General features: G+C 51.4%; 1 protein-coding gene across 3 annotated transcripts; it reads right to left on the bottom strand.

Annotated features, from left to right (window-relative positions):
* Window positions 1–22: 22 nt before the first annotated feature.
* Window positions 23–24,495, bottom strand: Pkm (pyruvate kinase M1/2). Of its 3 annotated transcripts, XM_063246697.1 has the most exons (12): window positions 22,062–22,126; window positions 15,567–15,683; window positions 13,711–13,877; window positions 13,255–13,346; window positions 9,396–9,527; window positions 8,810–8,996; window positions 8,046–8,316; window positions 6,268–6,418; window positions 5,996–6,148; window positions 3,272–3,438; window positions 1,034–1,215; window positions 23–663 (listed from the first exon to the last, which is right to left on the bottom strand). In XM_063246697.1, exons 1-12 carry the CDS (start codon window positions 22,109–22,111, stop codon window positions 557–559), a joined length of 1,776 nt encoding a protein of 591 aa, XP_063102767.1. In that variant the 5' UTR covers window positions 22,112–22,126; the 3' UTR covers window positions 23–556. The 3 variants fall into 3 exon arrangements, with proteins under 3 accessions (XP_063102767.1, XP_005007242.1, XP_003477691.1); XM_005007185.4 differs by lacking the exons at window positions 15,567–15,683; window positions 22,062–22,126 and adding an exon at window positions 24,290–24,495; XM_003477643.5 differs by lacking the exons at window positions 3,272–3,438; window positions 15,567–15,683; window positions 22,062–22,126 and adding an exon at window positions 2,818–2,984.
* Between the last annotated feature and the right edge of the window lie 295 nt (window positions 24,496–24,790).

Genomic DNA, 24,790 nt, shown 5'->3' with positions numbered 1-24,790 from the left:
CACTCGAGGAAGAGAGGCCACAGGGACTTCAGCTATTGTTTATTAACACACAGGTGGACTCTATAGCAACAGGCCTGGAGGTGGCGGGCTGAGTGTGTGTGTGGAGTACAGGTGCAGAGAACTGTGCACAGGTCAAGTGGGGAGGCCGAGGTGACAGTGGGAGTGGGGTTGATCATCGAGCAACTGGAGTCAGGACCAGAGTCTGATCCACTGGCCCATGTCGTCAGCCCCGATGCTGGCTGCCACGGCCAGGTTCTCTAGGCATCCGCTTCCTACAGGAGCTGAACAGGATATACGAGGAGGTGAAGTTGCTGCCTTCCTGCAACAAGCTTTGGGGCCTCCTTTCTCAGAAGTCCCTTGCTGGGGTGGGGACATATCCCAGGCTGCTAGCCCTGGGCCACTGCACCTGAGAAGGTGCTAATTACAGAGATGCAGTCTTCCCAGGCATCCCAGCCCACCAGTGCAGCACTACAGCCCAGAGTGAGCGCTACTACAAGCAATAGATGGGTTGGGGGAAGGGGGCAGGGAAGGGGACCAGAGAGGGGCTCCAGGGCCTTCATGGCACGGGCACAACACGCATGGTGTTGGTGAAGCCAGAGCCAGGGCGCCACCCAGTCAGCACAATGACCACATCTCCCGTCTTGAAGAAGCCTCGGGCCTTGCCTGGAGGAAAAGAGGAGAGAGGTGGGTGAGTGTAAGAGCCAGGGCAGGACAGAGGCAGGAGGTGGACAGAATGAGCTTTACTGCCTCATACCGCAAGGTGGCGCCAGCCTACCAGCCCAGGCAAAGCTGATGCTGATGTAGTTTTAGGTGGCTCAGTAGGCAGGGACATCTTTCAGGTTTACCCCAGAGCTGAGCTCAAAGTCAGAGAGTTACGGCTGCCTCTCGCCCCTTGACCTCTACCTTATTCAGTGAGAGGGTTCTGAAAACACTTCCGCAGCAAGAGCAGGAGCAGTCTCCAGGCCCCTTGCCCCTCACCTATCTCTCTACTCCTTTATCTGGGTCACAAGAGCCAGGGCTCCCAGCCACGCACCGACATTCATGGCCAAGTTCACACGCAGGTCCACGTCCTCAGCCCAGGCCTGCAGCACGGCGTCCTTGCACAGCACAGGGAAGATGCCACGGTACAGGTGGGCCTGGCGCGCCGTCTGGGGATTGCGGGTCACAGCAATGATGGGGGCCCGGGGACGATACCGTGCCACCTGGTGGGCAGACCTGAAGTGGGAGCCAACAGAGTGAAGACACCTTTATAAAAGAACCCCAAGAATCTTGGGAAGCATCCCATCCGGTCAGCTCTAGGCTGTGGTCACCAGCAATGCTCCTGGTGCTATCCCCACCAGCCCGTCTTCCACTGGCTGGGTCACCATGTGTGTGGTCAGGCTCACCCACTACCCCACATGACCCCAGGCTGGAGATCCCCGCCCACTTCACATGTGGCACAGACCAGGAGCCCTGGCCCAGACTCTCTGGCTCTGCCTTGTCAGCTACAAGCCAGACAGTGTGCAAATAGCAACTACGGTGAGAGAACAGCAGCAGAGCTGGTGACTCCTCCTCGAGGCACACAGGCCCAGAAGCAGTTCATGTGGGGTTTCTTGACTGCATCCCCTCCACACCCATATGGCTCCCAGGCCCCTGGAATGGTCCCAGCAGCTGAGTTCTAGAGCCCTAGAGTCAAACCCAAGAATAATGAGAAACTTTTTTGGAGGTTTGTCAAGACGTCTCAGACTTCCCTTCTAAGGTTCTAGAAACCTGGGTGCTGCACAGGAGGCAGATGCAGGTGCGGTGGGCAGAACACTGCACACTTGCACATTTCACAGCAGTTGGGGGCAGCTCAGAGGTGGCTGGGCCCCAGCAGGCAAGCTCTGAGGACACCCAACAGGTGTCAGGGAACACATCCTCAGCATGGCAGGCAGGGCTTTGCCTCAGGTTTCTCCACACACAGCCACGCAGCCTTCAGGGAGGCAACTGCTGAAGCTGGACCAAATGAGTGAAATGCCAGGTGACCACGGCTCAAAATAGCCCAAGAACAAGGGTGCGAGCTCTGTGGAAAGGTCACCCCTGACAAGTGGTACTCTTTAGCCAGGGTGGGCATGGCGTCTGTCCCCATGCTGCCAGGAGCCCCCCTGCCACTTGGTGCATGGCATTGCTCCCTCACCCTTGCATGCATGATCTCCCAGGGGCCCTTGCGCTAGGGACCAGGCAGGGAACTCGCTCCAGGCAGCCTGCTGAGGAATTTATTAAGTCCAAGTCAAGGCAAGGGACCTCAACTCGAGGTCATTAGGCCAGATGACCCATGGCCTGGCTTCAAGGCCCAGAGAATGGCAGCAAGGTGGACAGTCTCCCTCCTCACACACATAGGCCTTTCATCATCACAGCTCAGTCCTGTAGGGGCTGGGCGCACAGAAGGACCCCGTGAACAGCAACGATCTTCCAGCTCAGACTTAAAGGACCCTTAGTCATCAGAATAAGCCCATCACACGTTGTCTTTTGCTCTTTTGTTGTGCTGGACCCTCAAGATGCAGTCCAGGCTGCGGCTTCTAACTGTGACAATCCTGCCTCGGGTGCTGGGATTACAGGCGTGGCCACAACCCACTGTCTTTCGCTCTTTTCAAAGAGCAGATCCTAAATATGGAGTAACGGCCGCGCCTGATGCTGGAGGTCCATCCATCCACTGTGGGGCTGGGAGCCGCATGACCTAACACATCAGTGGGCATTGCTGTGTCCTTCAGGCTCAAGTGGCAGCCAGCAGGGTCTTACCTCGGCTCAGTGCCACTGAGCACCGCTCCTCGGACCCCAGGGATCCCTGCCGCCTCCTACCTGCCAGACTTGGTGAGCACGATTATGGCCCCACTGCAGCACTTGAAGGAGGCCTCCACGGCGCCCACGGCGGCGGCTTCTGTGGGGTCGCTGGTAATGGGGGCCAGGCGGCGCAGCTCCTCAAATAATTGTAAGTGGTAAATGGCAGCCTCTGCCTCTCGGGCAATCTAGGGGAGCAATATCCGTCCACAAGGACGAGGGGGGACAGAGCCTCATCAGAGCCTTATCACAGGGAAGGGGCAGGGAGGGAAGAGTGACAGGTGACTGGAAAGGAATGTATGCCTGCACAGCAAGATGGCAGCACCACAGGATCATTCCTTTACCAGGGGCCTGTGACATCCACTGAACCTACTAAGCCACAGGACCTTGGGTCCACCCTGTCGTGACCTCCCTGGCAGCAGCTGGTACAAGAAGCTGGTCATCCTACAGACAACACCTGCCCTCGGGGCCCTACCTGCCGGACTCCGTGAGTACTATCAAAGCTGCCGCTAAACATTTATAAGAAGCCTGCACGCTGCCCATGGCCATGGCCTCCATGGGATCCTGGGAATGACCGGAGGCTCGCACAAGTTCTTCAAACAGCTTGCGGTGGAACATTGCTGCCTCAGCCTCCCGAGCTATCTGTAAGGTTAGGGAAGGGGGGAGTGGGGACGTGGAAGAGGGAAGAGGAGGAAAAAACACGAGAGACAAGACATGGAAACATAGAATGGGGAATTAATCAGAGAGGAAGGTATCACAGGTTAAATCTGTCCTTCAGGCCAACACAGAGGCAGGGCGGTAAAGTTTACGTGCTCTGGGAAGTATGGGCAGTCTTTTGCTTCAGCTAATGTTATTTACCCTGCAATTTGGGGGAAACTGGATCTTCCATTCTGGAAAGATTTCTTCCTTTTTTTTTGGAGACAGATATTCTTGCCGACTGTCCAGGTTGCCCTTGAACTTGCAATGCTTCTGTCTCCGCCTCCCAAATAGTTGGGATGGCTGCATAATCTTTATTGGACCAGATCAGAGGGTGTGAGATAATATGGCAGCATGCCAGGACAGGCCCACATTCTGCCCTAGCAGAACACTTGACCACGCTGCCTTGTGACACAGCTCACAGGAAGGAGCACGCCCTACCCCACCACATGGCTGCCTGGGTATGGCATGACAGTAGGTGGGGAAGCCATTGCCTCTCCACTCGCCAGCCACAGAAATGGGCCAAGAGGCCCAAGAAGCTGGGGTCACATAAAGCCAAGGCTCTGCAGCCTGAAGGGCTCACTGAGCAGCCGTGGGAAGAGGCAGTCAGCCACAGACAACACTAAGTTCAGTGAGATGTTTGATTGTGACCATGATTCAACAGGCACGAGACAGTGAGTTATTCACACACGAGTAACCTGTTAGATTTGACCTAGAATTTGCCACACAGAGCCTCGAAGATTAGCACAGAGATTGCAAGCAGGGGTATAGCAGGACTTCCTGGTTACAGTGTTCTCACTGTAGACCAGAATGCAAGCACAGCCAGGGCACAGGGGACAGAGCAGGACACAGAATCAAAGCTGGTTCTGGCCAGCTCTTACTTATTATTAAGACACAGGCGATAGCAGGCCAGAGTTAAGGGACAGAGAGGCCATCAGCCAACGTTAACAGAAAGGACAGGCCTGACTGTCTGGGGGCAGCTACAGGCCGGCCAGACCCATGACTTATCTTTCGTGCAGTGCCATGCAATCCAAACCTCCCACTTCTAAGGTGTCTGTTCAAAGCACAGAACGGGATGGGGAAGAAAGGATGTGGAATTGAAACTCTAGAGCTGCCACTCAGGCTCTGGTCTCATAACAGATCCCCCCAGATGGGGACTGTCACCCCAGCAGGCCAGGGGCTCACACCCAGGCTTCCCATTATGGAACGCTAATCAAGAAACCAAGGTAGTGGTAAGTAGGAATATCACATCAGGGTGCACAGGCCTCGGGTGCCCCTCGATCATTAGAGGATTACTAAGGCCATCATTAGATACGTCTCATCTGGTTCCCCTGCGGGTGAGGCCCTGATGACTGAAATAACTTTCCAAGAATGCATAAAGTCTGTGTGGCTCATGGTTTGACAGAACAGGGGAAACTGAGCACCCCCATCTGGGGATAGCAGGTACCACAGCTGAACAGAGCAACCAGAGAGGGAGAATCCTGGTGAGGCCACGAGGCAGGTGCTCTGGTTAACTGGCTGAGGTGACAAGTGTCCAGGGAGAGAGGGGAATCTTCCTGCCTGGGGAAGCTAGGCCATGCCAAGACAACACTCGTGGCTCTGTCCTGTGCTGACTATCAGCCAGGCTCAGCCACATAAATGTCCCTGAGAAAGGGTACAGTCTCTGCCATTTCAGTCCAAGGAAACCCTGCAGAGACGCTGGTGACAACCCTGGTGATACAGCTGTACAGGGGCACGGGGACAGTGAAGGAGCAAAAGAAAGACGGCCAGCTACTCCAGAGCCATTTCTTGCTTTTTCTGAGGGGGTGACGGTGTTTTAAACAAGGACATGGGGGAAATGGGGTCACACTGAGGCATGAGTGGGCAGTCAACCAGAAGGGAACCGAAAGCCTGGGGAAAAGCCAGGTGGGGACCAGGGCAGGTTTACCAGACTGTGTACTAAGACTGAGGTAGGGCCACCTGGAGGAAGAGGCCAGGCAGTTCACTCTTTCCAGGAAGCTCTGGGGCGGAACGCAGGGTGGAGAAACTGAACCTTGACCATGAGTGGCAAGGATGGGGAATGGCTGAGCAGGTGTCCTGAAGAGCTCAGTCCCACCAGGTTCCACCCAGCCCCAGCTATAGCTCTGGGCCGGGTCATTCACCCCACCAGGAAGGTCCCTGCAGGGCTAGGAGGGCACCTTGTCTGCAGAAAGGGGGAGGCAAGTGGGGAATCAGAAAACCAAACAATGGGAGTCTGAAGATGGAACAATGGGGAAGCTAGGACAGGTCACTAAGGTCCTCCAGACTGCCCAAGGGAAGAGGTACAAGACATCCTGCAACTGCATACCTAGGCCATGACTTTGGCTACGGTATGGGGAGTGAACTGTACTGTACAGCAGCAGCAGCCTTGATGAAGGAGCAGGAGAGGTGGGGGTGGGGCCCAGAAGGTAAAACAAGAAAACAAAACCCAGAGGCCTGGGTCAGAGGACGCCAGAACCACTGGCCTGCCCGGGGCCGTCCTCACCAGGTGCTGCATGCGCACGGCCTCCAGCGGGTAATCGCCCTTGGCTGTCTCTCCGGACAGCATGATGCAGTCGGCCCCATCCAGGACAGCATTGGCCACGTCGCTGCCCTCAGCCCGTGTGGGCCGGGGCTTCTTGATCATGCTCTCCAGCATCTGCAGGGGACAGGGCAGTGGTGAGATGCTGTGTGGCCCCCAGGACAGATAGTATGTGTGGCTAGGAAGCAGAGAAGATGGAGAGGTGGCCAGGGCCCCGGGGAGGGGGACACACGTGCCTGTGTGGCGCAGATGACGGGCTTCCCTGCGCGGTTGCAGCGCCCAATCATCATCTTCTGGGCCAGGAAGACCTTCTCTGCAGGAATCTCGATGCCCAGGTCACCTCGGGCCACCATGATGCCATCGCTGGCCTCCAGGATCTCATCGAACCTGACATTGAAGGAGGGAGCTGAGGGGAAGCTAAGTTATAAGACACTCTCCTGCTTCCCAACCCCAGTGGAAATGAGGTGCTAACGGGGTATTCAGACACCTTAATGAGAGGTAGGGACAGGGACTCCTCCATCCTCCATCAGCCTATATCTCAGGAGCTCCCACCTGGGGCTCACTAGGTCTCTATCCAGCCACCTGGCGCCAGGCCAGGCATGTGGCATGGTTCACCCAGGGACCCCACAGCTCAGGACAGAAGGGAGGGGGTGTTCCAAAGTACTTGGTATACAGGACAGGCCACCCAGCTCACAGACCACAGGGCTGGCTGTTTGGCCGCCTCGCACCTCCTCAGCATTCTAACCATAGGGGTAGTTTTTATTCAGCATCTTGCTGTGTAGCAGAGGGTGGCCTCAAATCCATGGTAGTTCTCCTGCCTTACTCTCCTGAGTTTTAGGATCACAGGCGTGCACTGCTGCGCCTGGCCCTTGAGACGTGATTAAAAATTTTTTTAGGCCTGAATCAGTGCAAAATCAAGGCCAGCCTAAACTGCAGAGTGAAACCCTGCCTCAAAAACTAATAAATAACGTTTTTTGTACTCCATTTTTACAATACATGATTAATTCCTTCTGTGAAGCTGGTAAATGTACATAACACATCTTTTTTATCCCCATTCCCTTCATCTCTATCCCCTTTCCATCTCTTTTTCTTCCTGTCTGAGAAATATCTACCTCCCTAATTTCTGTTATCTTTTATCCTGCTTTTTACATTACAGATCACTTGGCATGAGAAACCACAGTATCTAAGCCACATGTCTCATGACATGGTGGTCTTGAAGTACATCCCTTTTCCTACAAGTGACTCAGGTTCACTGCACTGTATCACAACAGTGCAGTGCTCCACTGTGTGTAAACACCAGCATTCTTTATTCATTCACCTGGTGGACATACAGGCCACTTTCGGAGACGTAGCTACTCAGTTATGCTGCTATAAACAGGAGCATGGCTAGATCACTGCACTACACTGTCTTTAAACTTTGTGTTTCAAGCCAGGATCCAAGAGAACAGACATGCCAGGGTGGCTGCACTCAAGCGCTTCTATGCCATCAGCCCAGAGACACTGTTTGTGCCAATGTCAACATGGAGAAGCTCGGGCTTTCAAACAGAAGCAGGAGGCCCAAACCATAGCATGGAGAGCAGGCCCTAAGCTGCCACATGGCTCCCGAGTGGGGCAAAAAGGACCTCTCCAAGAGCCTGAGCCTTCCTTTCCCCATGACTGTTCCTTTCCCAGCAAACCCTGCTAGCAGTCAAGCAGGATGACTCCTGTAGGGGGTGCTGTGACCCAGCCTCACCACTGTGGGTCCCCAAGCCCACAGAACAAGGTCAAGCTTCTTAACCAACCAACTAGTAAACTCCCTGATTTTATCATTCAAATAGCAACACTCCACTCCTTTCTCCTAGAAGTCTCTGGTTCAGTCTGGGCCTCTGAGACTGCTTTTTTTCTCTGAGACAGGGTCTCTCTGTGTAGCCCATGCCGGCCTTGAACTCAAGGCGACCATCCTGCCTCGGTCTCCTGAGTGCTGGATTCCAGGTGTGTGCTGGCTGTGTTCCGAGGCAAAGGACCCAGGCCTCACCTCCGGACCCCTTCGTGGTTCTCGATCTTGCTGATGATCTTGATGTTCTTCCCCTTCTCTCCCAGGACCTGCCTCACCGCGTGGACATCGGCAGCCTTGCGGATGAAAGACGCAAACACCATATCCACGTCCTGCTCCACCCCGAACTTCAGGTCCTGAATGTCCTTCTCAGACACAGCGGGCAGGTCCACGGCAGCCCCGGGGAGGTTCACGCCTTTCTTGCTGCCTAAGGAGCCGCCATTTTCCACCTCAGTCACCAGAAAGTCGGGGCCTGTGTGTGATGAGAAGGCAGAACCTCGAATCGCACACTGACAGGAAGGGAATCGATCCAGCAGTGTAGGGCCTGGTCCCACCAGTGTCCCTGGAGCCCCATGAGCCGGGTTCTCACCCTAACTCCATCTCTTGACCTGTAAATCGCTGTCTTGCCTCGAATACCTTATCGTGTAGGTTGTGTCTAAGAGCTGTGATCTCAACAGTGAGCCCAGCCAGGTTACTTAGCAAACACCTGCATGCTTGCTGCCCGCCACCTGGCTCCCACGTGCCAAGAACTGTATCCTATCATCTTCGGGAGCAGGTGCATGTACCTAACATTTTTTCTTTTGTTGAGGTAAGTTATTGCTAGGTACTCCAGGCTGCCCTCAAACTGGATGGGATCATCCTGACTCAGCTTTCAAGTGCTGCCATCACGTGTGTGCCATTGCATCTGACTTTCTACTCCTTTTTATCCCCCTTCCTGTGCCTCTCTAGAAGTACCCCATACAAACCTTTCTCCTTCACCAGCAGGGAAATGAGACCGTCGTCCACGTAGATCTTACTGCCCACGTCCACCACCTTGCAGATGTTCTTGTAGTCCAGCCACAGCACATGCTCGTCACACTTCTCCATGTAGGCATTGTCCAGTGTGATCTTGAGCGCGGCCCCCTTCTTGAGCTCCACCTCGGCGGTGCCACTCTGTGGACACAAGAGGCCAGGTCTAGGCTCTGGGAGCTGCTCCCACGCCGGGCTCCCCTCCCTGGAGCTGGGCTCCAGTCTCAGCCCAACATAAAATCACAAAACCTGCTCCATTTTAACTTACCAAGTTACAAAGAAAGAACCCAGGGGAAAAAACTACAGTGTTTCAGTTTGCTACTTCAAGGAGAGAAAAAAAGATGCAAGAGAACCCATATGACATTTAGCGAAGGGCTCTTAGAGCAGCAAGTGAACTATCTCCTAGCAAAACAGATTTAATTTTCTGCTTACAGCAGTGAACATAAAATCCTCATTTGCAGCTCAAAAGTCTAAGACCTGGTGCCCAGGGAGGCAGCCCTCAACACCCTGCCTCTGGAGGTGTGACCTCCCTGTGACACTCACGCCCTTGATGAGTCCAGTTCGGATCTCTGGTCCCTTAGTGTCCAAAGCCACAGCCACAGGCCGGTAGAGAATGGGGTCAGAAGCGAAGCTCTCGGTGGCTGTACGCACATTCTTGATGGTCTCTGCGTGGTACTGGAGGGAAGGAAAGACAAGGGAGGTAACCAGTGTCACCCATGCCTGGGTCAGGCTTGCATTTCCCATAGCAGGGCTGAGCAGACAGACGCCTCAAGAAAGGTTCTGTAGCCGCCACCACCACCACCACAGTCCATCCCCAGGGCCTGTGCCCCTGCCCTGCCAACGCCCTCAGCCTCGGAGCATTTCACAATCAGCGTCCAATTCCATGCTTTTCCTATCGACCCAAATGACAATCCAAACTCTGAGTTATTGACATAAGGGAACAGTGGCCCAAGTTAAACAACTCATTTTGAAGGTCACTGTAGACAGGTTATACAGGCGCTTTTCCAGAATCCAATTTGAGGGTTATTAGACGGGGGGTGTATGTACTTGTATCTGCAGGTGACAAGCTCTACAAACCCCAGCTGCAACTGCTCCCTTAAGCCTTTCTCCTCTAGCCTGCCACTACTGTTTGATTAAAAGAGGAGTCCAGTCCCAGATAAGACATGAGAGCTCTCAGACAGTGTAATCCATGGGACACTGCTGATAAAGGTCACCTCATTCAGCGCTTTATGGGCCTTATCTGTACCCAGCCCCGGTCCACGAGCATGGCACCCGCATGTGGGCCAGTCTGCTACTGGGCTGTGTCGTAAATGCTCAGCTTTGAATTCTCACGTGCTTTGGCATAAGGGACCGCTGGCTGGTGTGGTTTGTTTTGTAAAGGTCCTTAGAGTAAGTTATAAAAAGTATAAGCAAGCCAACAATAGTACAAGATAGAAAGCAGGGCAGAAGAGAAATTTTTTAAAGTCTTTTTCTTCTTCTTTTCTTTTAAATCTAACTCACTATGTAGCCCAGGTTAATCTTGAGCTTCCTGCCCAAGTCTCCTGACTGTTGGGATTACAGGTATGTGTCACCATGCCCAGATTCCTTTTTTTTTTTTTTTTTTTTGGGGGGGGGGGGTACTGGGGCTCAAACTCATGACCTCATGCTTGCCAGGGAAGTGCTTGTGCAGCTAAGCTAAATCTCTGGCCCCAGATTCATTTGATTCTTTTTAAAAAAGAATGAATACTGATAAATGCCTTTTTCTCAGAACCAAATGAGAAGTATTCAAAAGACAGCCAAGCACATAGTCATTATTTAATAAAACGGTACTATTATTACTATACACTACAATGACCACTCTAATTCTAATTTGGAAGCCTGACTGTGTCCATGGACTACAATTTCCTTTTGTCATGCACTGTGAAATTCCTTTGATACACTACAGGATTTGGATGAAGTTTTATCATGCTTCCTAAGACTGGTCTAGTGCTTTGCCAACCTGGTTGGTTTGATCGCTGTATTACTTGTCTGATCTCAGCATGGAGAGGTGTCGACGCTGCAGCAGTCTAACTGGAATGGGTTTAACTGTGCCTCAAAGGACAGATAGACCCCAGCCTTTAAGGTCATCTGACCTTAGGCTGGGGGCATAGCTCAGTGGTAGAACGCTTGGCCCCTAGAGTTAGATCATTGGAGAGGTACTAAAAATTGAACCCAGGGTCTCCACACCGCGCTTTAGGAGTTTGCTACCACTCCCTGTTCCAGTTGTCACCAACAGCTAAGACAGCCTCCCACCAGCCCTGTCCTTACAGAAGGCTCTAAATTTAGGTTGTTTCAAAGTCACTATTTTCTGGCCAGCAGGGGCATCATGGAACCGCACATTCAGCAAGAATACACGTTGCTTCTGTGACTGCCAAAGATGGGGACCCGAGAGCTGCCAAAACTGTTAAAAGATCAGGTCATACACAGCTGATGGTCAGAGTAAGAAAAAGCAGCTTCAATATTCTCAGAAAAGTACTAGAAATTACAATCCAGTCAGGCACAGGTGCACATACCTTTAAATCCCAGCACTGGAGAAAAGCTGACGCAGGAGGACTGCTGAGAGTCTGAGGCCAGCCTGATGCCCATAATTAAGTACTAGACTATCCTTGGGCTATATAGGAAGATGTTGTCTCAAAAAACTGAAAGTCAAGAAATGTCCCAGCTCCCAATGGAAGGTGAACAGGAATAAGAGCCCCATTGTGCAGCTGGACTGAAACTAATTAATTGCCATATGTCACACTCTCCTAGACCAATTTTAAATCAGTTCCTAAAACCCAGAACACTGCCACAAACAATGCCATCACAGTCTAAAGCCTAAAAATAAATAAACCTAAGAAGACTTTAAAAAGTTAAAAGTATAGATAATCTCCAAATGCCTCTTATAGATTAAAAACTAAACTCCAAGCCGGACACAATGGTGAATGCCTGTAAAACTCCAGCCTTTGGGGGCCAAGGCAGGAGGATGTAGTTCAAGGCCAGCTTGAACTACACGTTGAAAGCCTATAACAAAAAAACAAACAAAAACCTAAACTCTTGAGCTAGCCCCACCATGGTGAGGGAAGTGTATTAGCCAGTGTTTGCCATTTTGGAGCTCCGTGGTGTTATTTTACAGGATGGAGGTGTTACAAAGCCTCCTGAAAGGTCAGTGTCTCCACAACTATTTCTGCTCTACTCCCTGCAAACTGCAGACTCCAGCAGCAGGGATCGCGAGCAGAAGGCTTTCATAGCAGTCCTCAGCTCTGTCTCTCTGAACTAAGCCAATGAGGAGTACCTCCTGGTGACTCCTGCTAAAAAACCCGTCACTGCTAAGCCGGGCTGCATCGTAACCTGCTTAGGTACCTACTGGACCAGGCCCCCGTGACATTTGGGGGTCAGCCTCCTGCCAGGTCATAGGCTGTTTATGGAATCTATGATGAAGAGTCTCAGGTTCCCGGAAAGGGGAATTCACTTCTTGGATTGCTGTTCCTAAGGATTTATATTTAGTCCAAACTTAATACCAACTTCCAAAGGGCAGAGGGCAGCCCCACTCCATCTGACTTCACAGGACATTTTCTTCTGTCTGAACAAGAAAAATCAAGGAAAGAGAAAGCTTCCCAAGCTTCCCTTTTACGTAATAAAAAGTTCGGCTCAAACACACTGCTACCACACTCCTGAAGAGGCATGCTCACTGGTTATCTTACTTTTTCATCTTTTAAAATTTTAATTGCAGTCCATCATGAGTACATTCATCACGTACAAAGGCCACTTGAATTCTTTTTTATATCCTCTTCCCCTCGCTCCCCTCCATCTCTTGCTCCTTTCTATGTGGTTCTCCAAATACACCAGAAGCACAGGGAGCACATGGGACAGATGGCCCTAGTCCCATAAATCACAGCTGATCCTTGGGCGCCCCTCCTCCTACACCTGCCTCATCTGGCTGAGCAAGGCCAGAATCAACCCCCAGGTGACCTTTTGGTTCTGGGTGGCAACAAGAGCTGTTTGCAGAAACCTAGGGCAAGTGTTGGGGACAGTGGCTGAGACTCCTCATGGCTTAGGGTGGTGATACTGAACCTTTCAAAACTTTCAATGATTGAGACCAGCTGGCTCTGGCACGCATACTGCAGGTTCATCACCACCAGGCTTTGGCGAGTTCTGGCGTAAGGGAAGCCTAAGGTTGGACCAGGTGCACGGGACACCATGACAGCGACAAGCAGGGCCTGGCTGCCTGTGCCACCTTGGCCAGGAGACCAGAGAAAAGGTGTAGGATGGGGCTGGTAAAGGCAGCTTCGCACTCCCCATGAACAACAGAGCCAACCTCGTTCCCCAGGGATGAACAAACCCAGCGCCCCCAGTGACCCAACCATGTGTGAGGCACGGGTGACCTCACTGTCCAGCCAAGGCTCACCTCGTGAGTTCCATGAGAGAAGTTCAGCCTGGCCACATTCATCCCAGACTTAATCATCTCCTTCAGAGTCTCTATGGAACGGGAAGCCGGGCCTGGGAAAAAAGCATTTTAAAGCCACAAGTAAGAAAACCCGTGCTGTTCAAGTAGGAGGATATAGCAGTTTGCTCCCATCTACAGAACTCATCTTTCCCATTTTCTGTAAATAGCTCTTCTCCACAAAAGCCCAAAATGTTTCCCAAAGAGCCTAACAATGCTACAGTGTTAGCCTGCTGTCTGGATCTTGGGGCACATTCCTCCCACTCCCTGAAACCCTACAGGCTTCCATGCATCAGACAGAAGAGCCTCGGCGGGACTTGGCCAGCCTCTCTGAAACTCAGCAGCTCGCTCTGCCACGACTAGGTGGCACTTATTTAGTCCCTGCGCCACTAGGCTGGCCCGGGAGGGGGGACCACGCACCAATGGTGCAGATGATGCCAGTGTTGCGGGCAGTGATGGGGGGCGAGTCGATGTCCAGGCGGCACATGTGCTCCAAGAAGGTGTCGGCCATGGCCGCATGCAGCTGCTGCGTCTGGATGAAGGCCGTGCCCGCTTCACTGTGGGACTTTGACATGGCTTTGGAGGTGCTGGTCCGGGAAATCAAAAGAGAGGCATCAGCTCAAGGTACAGAATTCAGTGCCTGGCATACATCCTGTTTACACCCAATACAATACATATATATACCCAATAAACTCATTCTGCACCCCAGCCTCACTCTGAACCAGGGCTGTGGACACTGCTGGACTGATGACAATCTCCTATGAGTCACATCATTTCACATGCACCAAAGGCATGTCTACAAAAGGAAGTTACAACCACCTCCAGCGATAAGAAACTGACCCCTGGCTTGGTGTCTGCTTAAGTCTAGCAGTTCGCATGTGACAAGCTGTCTTGAAGCCACCACACACATCAGTGCAGGAATCCCATGGCAGCCTCACCCTCATCCCCCAAAGGCCAAAGCCCTTCCCCTGTCAGGAGACAACTTCTCTCAGGGAGTCTTCTTGATCCCCAGAGCATCAGTAGACTCTGCACTTCTTGCAGGTGTGACAATAAACAGGTCCAAGCCCACTGAGGGACAACTAAAAGTAATCCCTGCATGGGAACCCTGAATACAAAAGCCAGGGAGGAAAAAAATCCCTTACATCTACCTAGGCACAGTAGTGCACACCTGCAATCCCAGCATTTGAGGAGGCTGAGGCAGGAGGATCACCAATTTGAGATAATCTGGCACCTCAAGAGCTATCTCAAAATAAAACAAAAAATGGCAGGTGAGGCAACTCATTGTAGATGCCCTGGGTTCAATCTTTTACTACCTCGAAATCAATCCATCAGTCCCATCCATCAATCAGTCCCATCCATCAATTTCTGACCAGAGGATTCTTACGCAAATCAATTTGTACAGAGCAGAAAGGGACCTCAACACCACCAGTACTAGCCTAACGCTAACAAGTCAGTTGCAATGTCAGGAATTTATGCTTCCCTAACTGCCCCATACTGGGGACTGGGCCCAGAACCCTCAGAGGCTAGACACGTGCTGCGTGACCAAGCCCCATAGCCCACAGCTCCCTTCCTGAGAATCACCCTGCACACTGCACTGGGACCTTCTGTTCCAGGTAATTAACCAGCTGGTCACGGCCCCCTGGATGGCCTGGACCTTTGCTTTACTTCATCACTGACCCACAGCTAAACTCACTGAGCAGGTTGGCTGACTGAGCACAGGACGCACACGGGGGCCTGGGCTGGACACTGCTCACCAATGTGCTCAGACCAAGGGCTGGACTTCTAAATCCTTCTGCTGGGGCTCACAAGCGGGCCCTTCCTCGCCCTGCCCTCACCACTTGATCTCAGGCCCCACACCATGGAGTCCATGTAGATCACCCCCAAACTTGTGGTTCCTTAGGGTGGTATTGAAACCCATCCCTGCCACTTCCAGAAGAGCATGGTTGTCACAGTCAGTCACAAGGCTGCTTTGTCTCAAATCTAAGGATTCTGTGGCCAGGGGCCCGGCCCTATGGCTGCCCTCAAGGTAGATACACAGTGGCTAAGGGAATGGGCCCCCAGTGAGGCTTAGCGGAGCCAAGCTGTGGCAGGGACATCACAGAGATGGCACACCAGGCCACTGAAACACAAGGCCTGCTGTGCCCTCAGCCGACATGTCACCAGTCCAGGAGCTGTACTATGAACAGCCAAGATAAACCATTCTCAGGCCCTTCCAGACCCGGGAGACCCTGGGTCTCCTCAGAGACCTGGCAAGGCCACTGCCGATCAGACCATACCTGTGCTGCTCTGGGCTTGGGCTTCCAGTGACATACTGCTCTTTTTTTGACTCAGGGCGGCTGTTTGGCCCCACCTGGAGAGACCGCTCGGAGCTGAGTAGGGTCTGCCCTGGAGAGCTGAACAAGGATTAAGGTGAAAGTGGAAGACTGGGGATGTAGCTTGACTGCAATGCGCCTGCCTGGCAAGTGCAAGGTCATGAGTTCCATTCCCAGTGCCAAAAAAAAAAAAAAAAAGAAAAAAGAAAAAAAGAAAAAGAGAACTGAGCATAACTAATGCTCTAGGGGTAATGAAAACATTACCTTCATAACCAGGTATCCGGGTGTAAGCTACATGAGGAGGTGCAGCTGAATTCCCTCAGAAGCACCCCAGGAAAATACTGAAAACCTGCTAAGATTCACAGGTGGAAGTGAACTCTTGCTGGGTCCCTAATGTCTGAGACCCCCTACCTGAAGTCTACTGAAACTTGTAATTTTGTAACACCCTACCACTGACTCTGTTGCAAGAGGCTGCTCCCTACCCTTCCGGGGCATGACACCAAATTAGATGTACAGGAAAGAGCTGTGATGTCCCAAAATTGCAACACCATGCTTTCTGGGTGGCAGAACTACAGCAGAACTTTTCTTCTCTTTACAAGTAAAATTACTAATATGAAATACTTAAAAGAAAAAGGGGCAAGCAGGCTGCCGGGCATGGTGGCACATGCCTGAAATACAAGCACTTGGGAGGCAGCAGGATCAGAGTGCGCGGCCAGCTAGCGCTATGCAGCAAACGCAAGGCCAGTATGAACCAAACAGGAAAGAAGGTAGAAAGGCAGGCAGTGTATCTTTTTAGAAAATAAGATACTTATTGACAAGTATCCCCTACAATTGTTAGAATTAAATGAAATCTTACATTCTTTTGTTTATTCTGTTTGTTTCTTTTGACACTGAGAACTGACTATGTATCCCAGGCTGGCCTCAAACTGGCCAATACTCCTGCCTCTGCCTCCCTAGTGCTAGGACCACAGGTGTGTGCATTCATACTCAGCTCTTTTGCCCTCTGCAAACACAGTTTACACATGGCAGAGGCAAGACAAATATCCTAGGCACTAGGTCAGAAAGGCTTATAGGCCAGTTTCAATGACCTGATCCACCAAGAGCCTCAAAGCTGTGAGTGTCCATGTGAGCACCCACTGTGATGCAACCCATAGGACAATACCGTGCCAACATGTTAGTCACTCGCCTGAACCCAGCACACTTCTGTTCCTCTCTGGTCAACCCTGAAGCTTCGTAGTAGTAAACCTTACCAGGCTGTCCCTGAGACAGCATCAGCACATTCAATTATACTGGCTGCAAACCATAGCCTCTTCCACCAGTTTGAATCAAATCAAGTCTCTAATTTTTTGCTATGAAATCTAAAAGTAGCCAGTGAAAATTAAGTTTTCATATTTCAGTGGATGTCCACACCAGCAGTCAATGAGCAAGCTTGCCAACAAGCCGTCCCAGACTTCTGCAAGATCTCATGTGTTTGCTGGGCATGGTAGCACACTCTTGTAATCCCAGCACTCAGGAGGCTGAGGCAGGAGAATCACAGGGAGTCTAAGGCCAGCCTGGGCCTCAGTGAATTCAAGGCCAACTTGGACTACACTGAGATTGTAAAAAAAAAACATAGATTCTGAGAACTCCAACATCAAGGCATGTCACTAGTTCCTCCCTGAGGTGGACACAACTTCCTACCTCCATGGTCCTCCCCAAGGTGCCCCTCCCCACCGGCTCCCCAGGAGAATGAGTGGTCCCAGCCATGACAGCCTGAGTCACTCTGCATCCTCCTCCTCCTCAGGGGGCAGAGACATGCAGAGTCAACCTGGTGATGGTGGTGCGGACCTGGCAGGTCCACTGCCTGCAGAAAATGTAGTGCCCAGGGACGACAGCCTTGCTCAGGAGTCCAAGACCCTGTCGAAGCAGCTTTCTCAGAGCCATTTCTCGGCTGCAGGAAGCAAGACACCATCAGGCCTTAGTCAAGGCTGGCAGGCTGGGACAGGCAGAGCTCAGCTCTGGGCGCCTGCTCAGCCCTTTCCATCCAATCTCAGGAGCCTGGAGCTGAGCCTTTGTGTCAGGTGTGACTCTTCTGCCACTCTTCAAACCCAGAGTGCAAAAATCCTAATCAAATGGGGAAGACACGACATTTAGCTCCCACGAGCCAGCACCATTGTCAGGCTGCGCTGGGAAAGATTTACGCTTCACCCCACCAGTTATTTCATCCTCACAAAGGACCCCATCATTCTGCCCCAGAAAGCCAGCCTGGCTGGATGTGCATCTGGTATGAGCCAGTTCCCACTGAGCACCCTGGGTGCTCAAAGCCAGCCTGGCAGGCAGACCAGCCCAGCGGCAGTGGCACCGGAAGCCCACTTTTCCCCTCCAGTGAGGCTTTCTGCCCTCAGACAGCCCCCGTTGTAGTTGGCATGCCAGCTCATTAGGAGCTGTTTTAGGACTTGGGGGAGTGGGGCACAGATGCTAAATACGTTTTCAGCACCCAGCTTTCAGCTCACTTGTATGATCCTTTCCCTTGCTTAAAGAAAGATAAACACCTGGAATCCTCATGCTCTGGGAGGCTGAAGCAGGAGGATCACAAATCTGAACCCAGTCTGGGCAATCTAGCCAAGTCCTATCTCACAAAAATAAATTTTAAAAGGGGGCTTGGGATGTGGCTCTGGGCAAAGACCCTAAATTCAACCCCCAATCAACTAGTCAATCAATAATCATCTTTCTTTCTTCAGGGTAAGAACTAAGTGTCACAGATTTTACTGGCAAGAAGAAACCTAGGGTCCTAGCTCCTTTAAATCCTGGCACTGAATAAGGAAAAGCTGATTCTAAGTGTGGGGGGAGGGGTTTCTGCCCTCAGGAAGACCTCCAACTCCAGGTGACCCTCAGGAAGGTCCTTGATGTCCCCAGGTTCCACCCCCAGGCCACTGCATAGCCTCAGGAGGAGGTGCTGTCACCTGGCAGCACTTGGTGCCTCACACCTGCTTCAGGCCCTCCTAAGTCAGGTTCCACCAGAGTGCACAATGGGCTCAGCACTTCCAGGGGAACAGGCAGCACTCCAGTCCCACAGTGCTGCCCTAACCAGCGTGGGCGGCTTCATCAGTTTGCTTCACTTGTTAAAACCCAACATGTGGGCGCTGGGCATTTAGCTCAGCAGCATAAGCATCTGCCTTGCAAGTAGGCAGTCCTGAGTTCGATTGCCGGCACCGATTTATAAAAACCCAACATGTGTACTTCTACCACCAGAACTGACCATTAACAATGAGCCATATTTTCTTTACAATTACAGTATCATGCAGTCCACTTTGCATCTGTGCCTAGCAAACCCAGCTCCACCCAACCTTGATGTCACACCTTATAGAGTGCATGTGACAGCCAACCCTGGTACGAATGCCACATCCTGAGGGTTCATTTAAGTCTATGTACAGTGTTATCTGCAGCCAGACTGAACTCTGCGCTCCCACAGGCCATTTTTGATTCTTTTTTTGCAGGAAGACGATATATTTTATCGTCTCAGAAAGTGAATCCAAAAAGGCTCTGTAAGAACATTGCCTACAGCTGTTTCGTTTCCTTTCCAGAGGTCTTATATGGAAAGACCTGAACATTCAGTGGTTGTGGAGCCTGACTCTATTTCTGCAGTGAGGTCAGAGATGCAGATGCACGATATGGACATGCAATTAGACCCCAATTACTGTACGCTAAGTGAAACAGCTGAAGCAGCTCTATGTCCAATGGCAGAATGCGGGAAAATTTACACTAACATATATGAACTACAGGGAGACTTAGGTTTTGACCATGGTGTTTACTGGCCATTTTTCGGTCCCAAGGAGCATACTGTGCAGACTACTGAGTAATCTGCTTTTCCGTTCCGCACATGTAAGATCCACACAGCTGGTAAATGGTCAGGCTAATTCTTGTAACTCCATTGTATTAATATGCTCCCTTACTGGTGGCCAACTCCCCTCCATTAAAGTTTTTCCTCTATTAATAGAAAAACCCTCCCAGGACACATGTGAGCTTTTACATGTAGAAATGAATTTTAGGGGCCAAGGATACAGCTCAATGGTTTAAGCACCTGCTTGGCAAGCGCAAGGTCATGTGTTCAATTCTCAGTGCCAAAAAAATTTCTTAAAAAATTGAATTCTTGGGTTATTTTATTTCTATTTTATTTAAAATTGCCCATTGTTCTTGACACTAATGGGGGGGGGGCTTTTTGAGTCTCACCATGTAGCTCAAGCTGGTTTGAACTCACTATGTAGTGCCCGGATCACTTTTAAACTCAACTAGTAACCTGATTTCCTGCCTTCCAACACTTCAAAGTGTCACTTTTAAAATGTTCATCCACCTATAAAGTGACATTTGCTAAATCTGCTAATTTAATGGGCTATCGGCCTTGTTCATGATGAGCATTTGAAAACTACTGGACTCCTCTAAAACGGGCACAGACCCCATGTCTTATGTGCCAGGACTCAATGAGCTGATCAGCAAATCTGCCAAGCATTTCAGGACATACCACCTGTTTTGAGTTGAAGAAATGTGATCTGCAGGTCAATTAAAGATGTCTGGAAAGGATAGGGGATGGGGTTCTTGTTGGGGGGGAAGGGGTGAGGGTGTAGCTCTGTGGCAGAGCCTGCCCAGGAAACACAAGGTCCTGAGTTTGAGTATGTATGTATATATATATATATATATATATATATATATATATATATATATACACACACACACACATATATACACACACACACATGTATATATATGTTTTTTTAGGCCTAGGAAACACAAGGTCCTGAGTTTGATTTTATATATACATATATACATATATATATATATATATATATATTTTTTTTTTTTTTTTTTTTTAAAAGCAGCATCTAAGCTGGTCCACACTCTGAAATGCCACAGCCAGCAACCTCACTGTCTTAGTACAGCTGGTCTTGGCATCTCCCCCACCAAACCAGAGCCAAGCCTGTTCCCAAGCACTGCCTGCTGGCCTCACAAGAAGCTGAGAGCTTGGGGGAAGTGAATCTCAGAGGCCGCAGGAGGTACTGCAGCCTGCCTCTCCTTGCTACGTGCAGACAGGCACAAACCACTGCAGGGGCGTGGTCTCATTGCACCACTTGAAGGTCCTGCCAGGGGTCCCTCCACCAGACCAGTTTCACTAGGAGACCCTAGGAGGCCAGGAAGGCTGCAGATCACCATCCACCAGGCACCCGGCTCACTTTTCCCCAACAGCTTCTTCAACACAAAGCCCTAATCATTGCTCGCACTACTTAACAATCCAGCTTGCGTGAAAACCCCAGGGTCTCAGAAAATATGGTGATACTGTGAAGGGTCTACATTTATTCTTTCACTTAGCTCTATTTTGATCAGTACTCAAAGTGAAACTTAAAGCAACAATATAAGATATTGTACAAATTTGCACCAGATAAAGCACCTCACAAAGCACCCTCAGCAAAGTTGAAATTAAAAAACTGCTTACAGGAACAACTTGTCCATATACTAGCTAGCCAGGATTTGACTGTGGGCATATGGGATGGTTCAGAAATTGAGGTAATGTCAAATGAGTCACTTTCCTTTACCCTCATCTTAGCTCTCAGCCAAGAGAAACAACATCCCGATTGGCATATTTAAAAAAAAAAAAAAAAAAGCTGCAGCAAAGGAAACCAAAGCTAAGTGTGTAATGCAACAGTCACTTTTTTCTACCTTCCTGTCTATAGCTGTTTTCTCATTTCTCCACTGCCTCAACATTAAGAAATAAACAGCTTTAAGAAATGACTTTTCGGGGATGGGGATTTAGCTCAGCGGAGTAAGCACCTGCCTTGCAAGCAGGAGGTCGTGAGTTCCATCCCCGGTACCGATAAAAATGAAAAAGACAAAAAAAAAAAAAATTAGAAAAAGAAAGAAATGACTTTTCCTGGGACACCACCTAATGTCACAACATTCGAGGGACACATGCAACTTCCTGAAGGGTATGGTTTGCAGCTAGCTATCAAATGTACCAAGTTACTGGGGGTGCAGCGGTGAATGCTGCAAACTGTAAATTTGAGACTAAAAACTATTTGATTTCCAACATAAAGCTTAAAATGGAAGCAGCTGGGCTAGACAGGAGATGCACTTCTATATATTTTGACTTAAGTTAGTGACTCAGAAATGAGTTTGCAGAAATCTTTTGTCAGTCACTTTATGCCCTGTGGGAGGCTACTGAGCCCTCCAAAGACTACCCAGGAATGTGGGTGCATAGCCTGCATTACCTGCATACAGGCAGAGGCCTTGACATGCTACACCTAAACACCTGGGGTGGTACAAAGTGCGTGGGACCTGGACAGCCTCTTTTGGATTTAGTGGACATTTTTTTTCCTTAGCGGAGACATTTTTTAAGTCAGAAAATTCGTGGTTTTTCATCACATGACTTACTGAAAGGAGCGGGGCTTTCTTAAGCCCACCAGAACCACAACAAAGCCTCCCCTGACTCACCTAAGGAAGACAATTTTCTGAACAGCAGTCAAGCTGAAAGGTTCGCTCATCTTGCCCACAGCCCCAGCTAAGGGCTACATTACCCCCCTCCCCCACGGAACAGCCCCAAGGCGCTGCCACCAGCAGCCTTGGACCACCCAAGGGCAAATTATTTGCTAACAATGCTGTCCCAGGGGTCCTGACTCAGGCCCTTTTTTGTGCCTAGAAAGGGGCCACACCCTACCAATACTGCTAACCGAGAGGCACTATCCTAACCCTAACCCTGCCTCAGTCCTAATCCCGCACCAACCAGTAAAGTGAACAGATCCTAGAAGCACACCCTGGGGGGCCCGAGAAGTAGAATAGGAAGATTGCAGTCTCGGTAAGGATTGGGGGGGGGCCGGTTACGAAGGATCAAACTCGCGACAGACAGGCGCTTATACCGCTGAGCTAAATCCCTGGCCCTCGGTAAGGATCTTACTGCTTCTACCTTTAAGTCAAATTCCAAAGACTGACTCCCCACCCCCACCCCACCTCCCTCCACGTCTTTTTGTCTTAAATCTGCTCAAGAGACCAAAATGCCCTAGTGAAAAGGGTTGCAAAGTAACATTTTGTTACTTGGCAAACTCTAGCAGGATTCCTGAGGGGACTGGTTTCCAGGAAATATCTGGTATTTAGAGAGTTCGACTCCCAAAGATAATTGATGATGTGTGGGCCGAGGGCAGGGAAATGTTTCAAATCTTCAGACACCGATGTGGATTAAGAAGTTGCACTCCCGGACCATGGAGATCAGACCTTGTGATGCAGATAAAACACTCGCCTAGAAAGCGGTATCTCAACCACTAGGAGGAAAACGGTGCTCTGGTAATTAACGGGTGATTCCAAATAGCGTGCAACCACCAGGCCTAGATTTCCCAAGCAGGCTCACTTCACGCATCTGGAGAGGAATCAGGTCCCAGGCTTGGAAAACAATAGTTTAAAGAGGAGAGCATCTTTCTGGCCGGTTTGAAAATAATCCTTTAGGGGCTGGGGATTTAGCTCAGCGGCATAAGCGCCTGCCTTGCAAGCAGGCAGTCGTGAGTTCGATCTCCGGTACCAATAAAAAGGAAAAAGACAAAAAAAAAAATTGTTTAAAAAAAAAAAAAAGAAAGAAAGAAAAAGAAAAGAAAATAACCTTTTAGATTCGAAGGTGCTTTCCCGCTTCTTCAAACCCAGCACGTGTGCCACCTGAGGCCCCTTGCGGCCTCCCTAAGCCCAACAGGAAGTTCCATCTTTGTCCCAATCTCAGCCAGAGATTAATTTCATGTTTCCCTAATTAGACCTTTTCACAGGCTGTGACCTTCGCGGTTATCCTAGTCTCCAAATGCCACCCGGCAGTGACATCCGAGCCATACCGACTTCGGGTGTACACGCGGGAACTCCCCAGAACCTGCCCCACCCGAGACCGCGCGATGGGCACCTTGATGCCTCGCAGGTTCGGGCAACGTCTGGGGCCGCGCCCAGCCCAAATATCCGGCCACCCCTTTCCCGCAGCGGAGACGTCTCATGTTACATAACCCGCTGGCTGCGCCCGCGCTACATCCTCGGCTGTAAAGGAGCCCAGATTCGCAGACCAGGAGCCCTGGAGATGCATGATGGAGGAAGGGGCATAGGACCGCCACGTGCCACAGGAAGCGGGGCGGACGTGACCAGGAGGGAGGAGGCGGGGATGTGACCTGAACGGAGGGGGCGGAGACCCGACTGCGAGAGAAGGGACAGGAGGCGGGGTAGGGATGCTCAACGCGGACGTGACCAGCGCGGAGGAGGGGGCAGGGGACGCGCGCGGGAAGGAGGACCGCAGGCTTGGAGGCCGCAAAGGGAGCTACTGCAAGTGAAGGCTGTAAAGCATCACAACGCGGATCACGGGAAATGACGAAGGGTGGAAAAAACTAGTGAGGCAGGGAAAAAGCCTAAGCATCCAAGAAAGAGGGAGAAAGGCGGGAGGCAAGGATGAAAAACAACAGCCAGGAATAAGACAAAGGAGGCGAGGATGGGACCGAGTATAGGAGGAAAAGAGCGGGGCGAGGATAGAACTGGATCGGGGAGGGAGAGCGGCGAGACCGGCCCGCACGCGAGCAGCAGCAGCATCCTCTCCGCGCGTTCGGCCGGGTCCGCTAAGCCCAGGATGCCCCACCGTGCCGGTCACGGTGCCTGGCCGGCTACAAGGGTCCCCATGAGGAGCTCCGAGTTCACCAGGATTCCCAGCTCACCTCGTGCGCTCGGCTAAGGAAGCGGTGCACAAAGAAGCACAGAACCGCGCAAGCTCTGGATGCGTCGCCGCTGTGCAGAGCCCCGGACCCGGCCTCAAGGTTACCCAGGCGGCGTGCGATCCCTCCGCGCGCTTGACCAATTGCGGCACGGCCGCAGTGCCCGCCCCTTGCGTCTTCGCGTGGGCACCTTTCCCAGACGCGCAGGTTGCCCTGTAGGGTGAGCGAGGGGACTACATTCCTGGGCGGAAGGACAACACTGTTCTATAGCAGCAGCCAACCATCTAGAAGCCAATGGGGAAGCGGCGAGGCAGCAAGACCCGCCCCCAGCCTCAGAGTCTCCCCCTTCCCCTCCCTCCACCCGGCGCCCGAGCCACCTGTTGTCGCTGGAGCTCGGTCTCCGCAGTGGGGAGCCGCGCTTGGCCTCTCGCCCAGGTCGCCCCAGTTGCCCCGGCCTCCCCTCCCTGGGCGACGCCCAGATTCGTAGGTCCCCGGGCGGCGTTC

Source organism: Cavia porcellus, unplaced genomic scaffold (assembly GCF_034190915.1).
Source record: "Cavia porcellus strain 051 isolate PalLab524CR breed Dunkin Hartley unplaced genomic scaffold, mCavPor4.1 scaffold_4, whole genome shotgun sequence".
Taxonomy (NCBI): Eukaryota; Metazoa; Chordata; class Mammalia; order Rodentia; family Caviidae; genus Cavia; species Cavia porcellus.
Note: the sequence above shows the minus strand (reverse complement) of the source record. Positions and strands in the feature narration are given on the sequence as shown.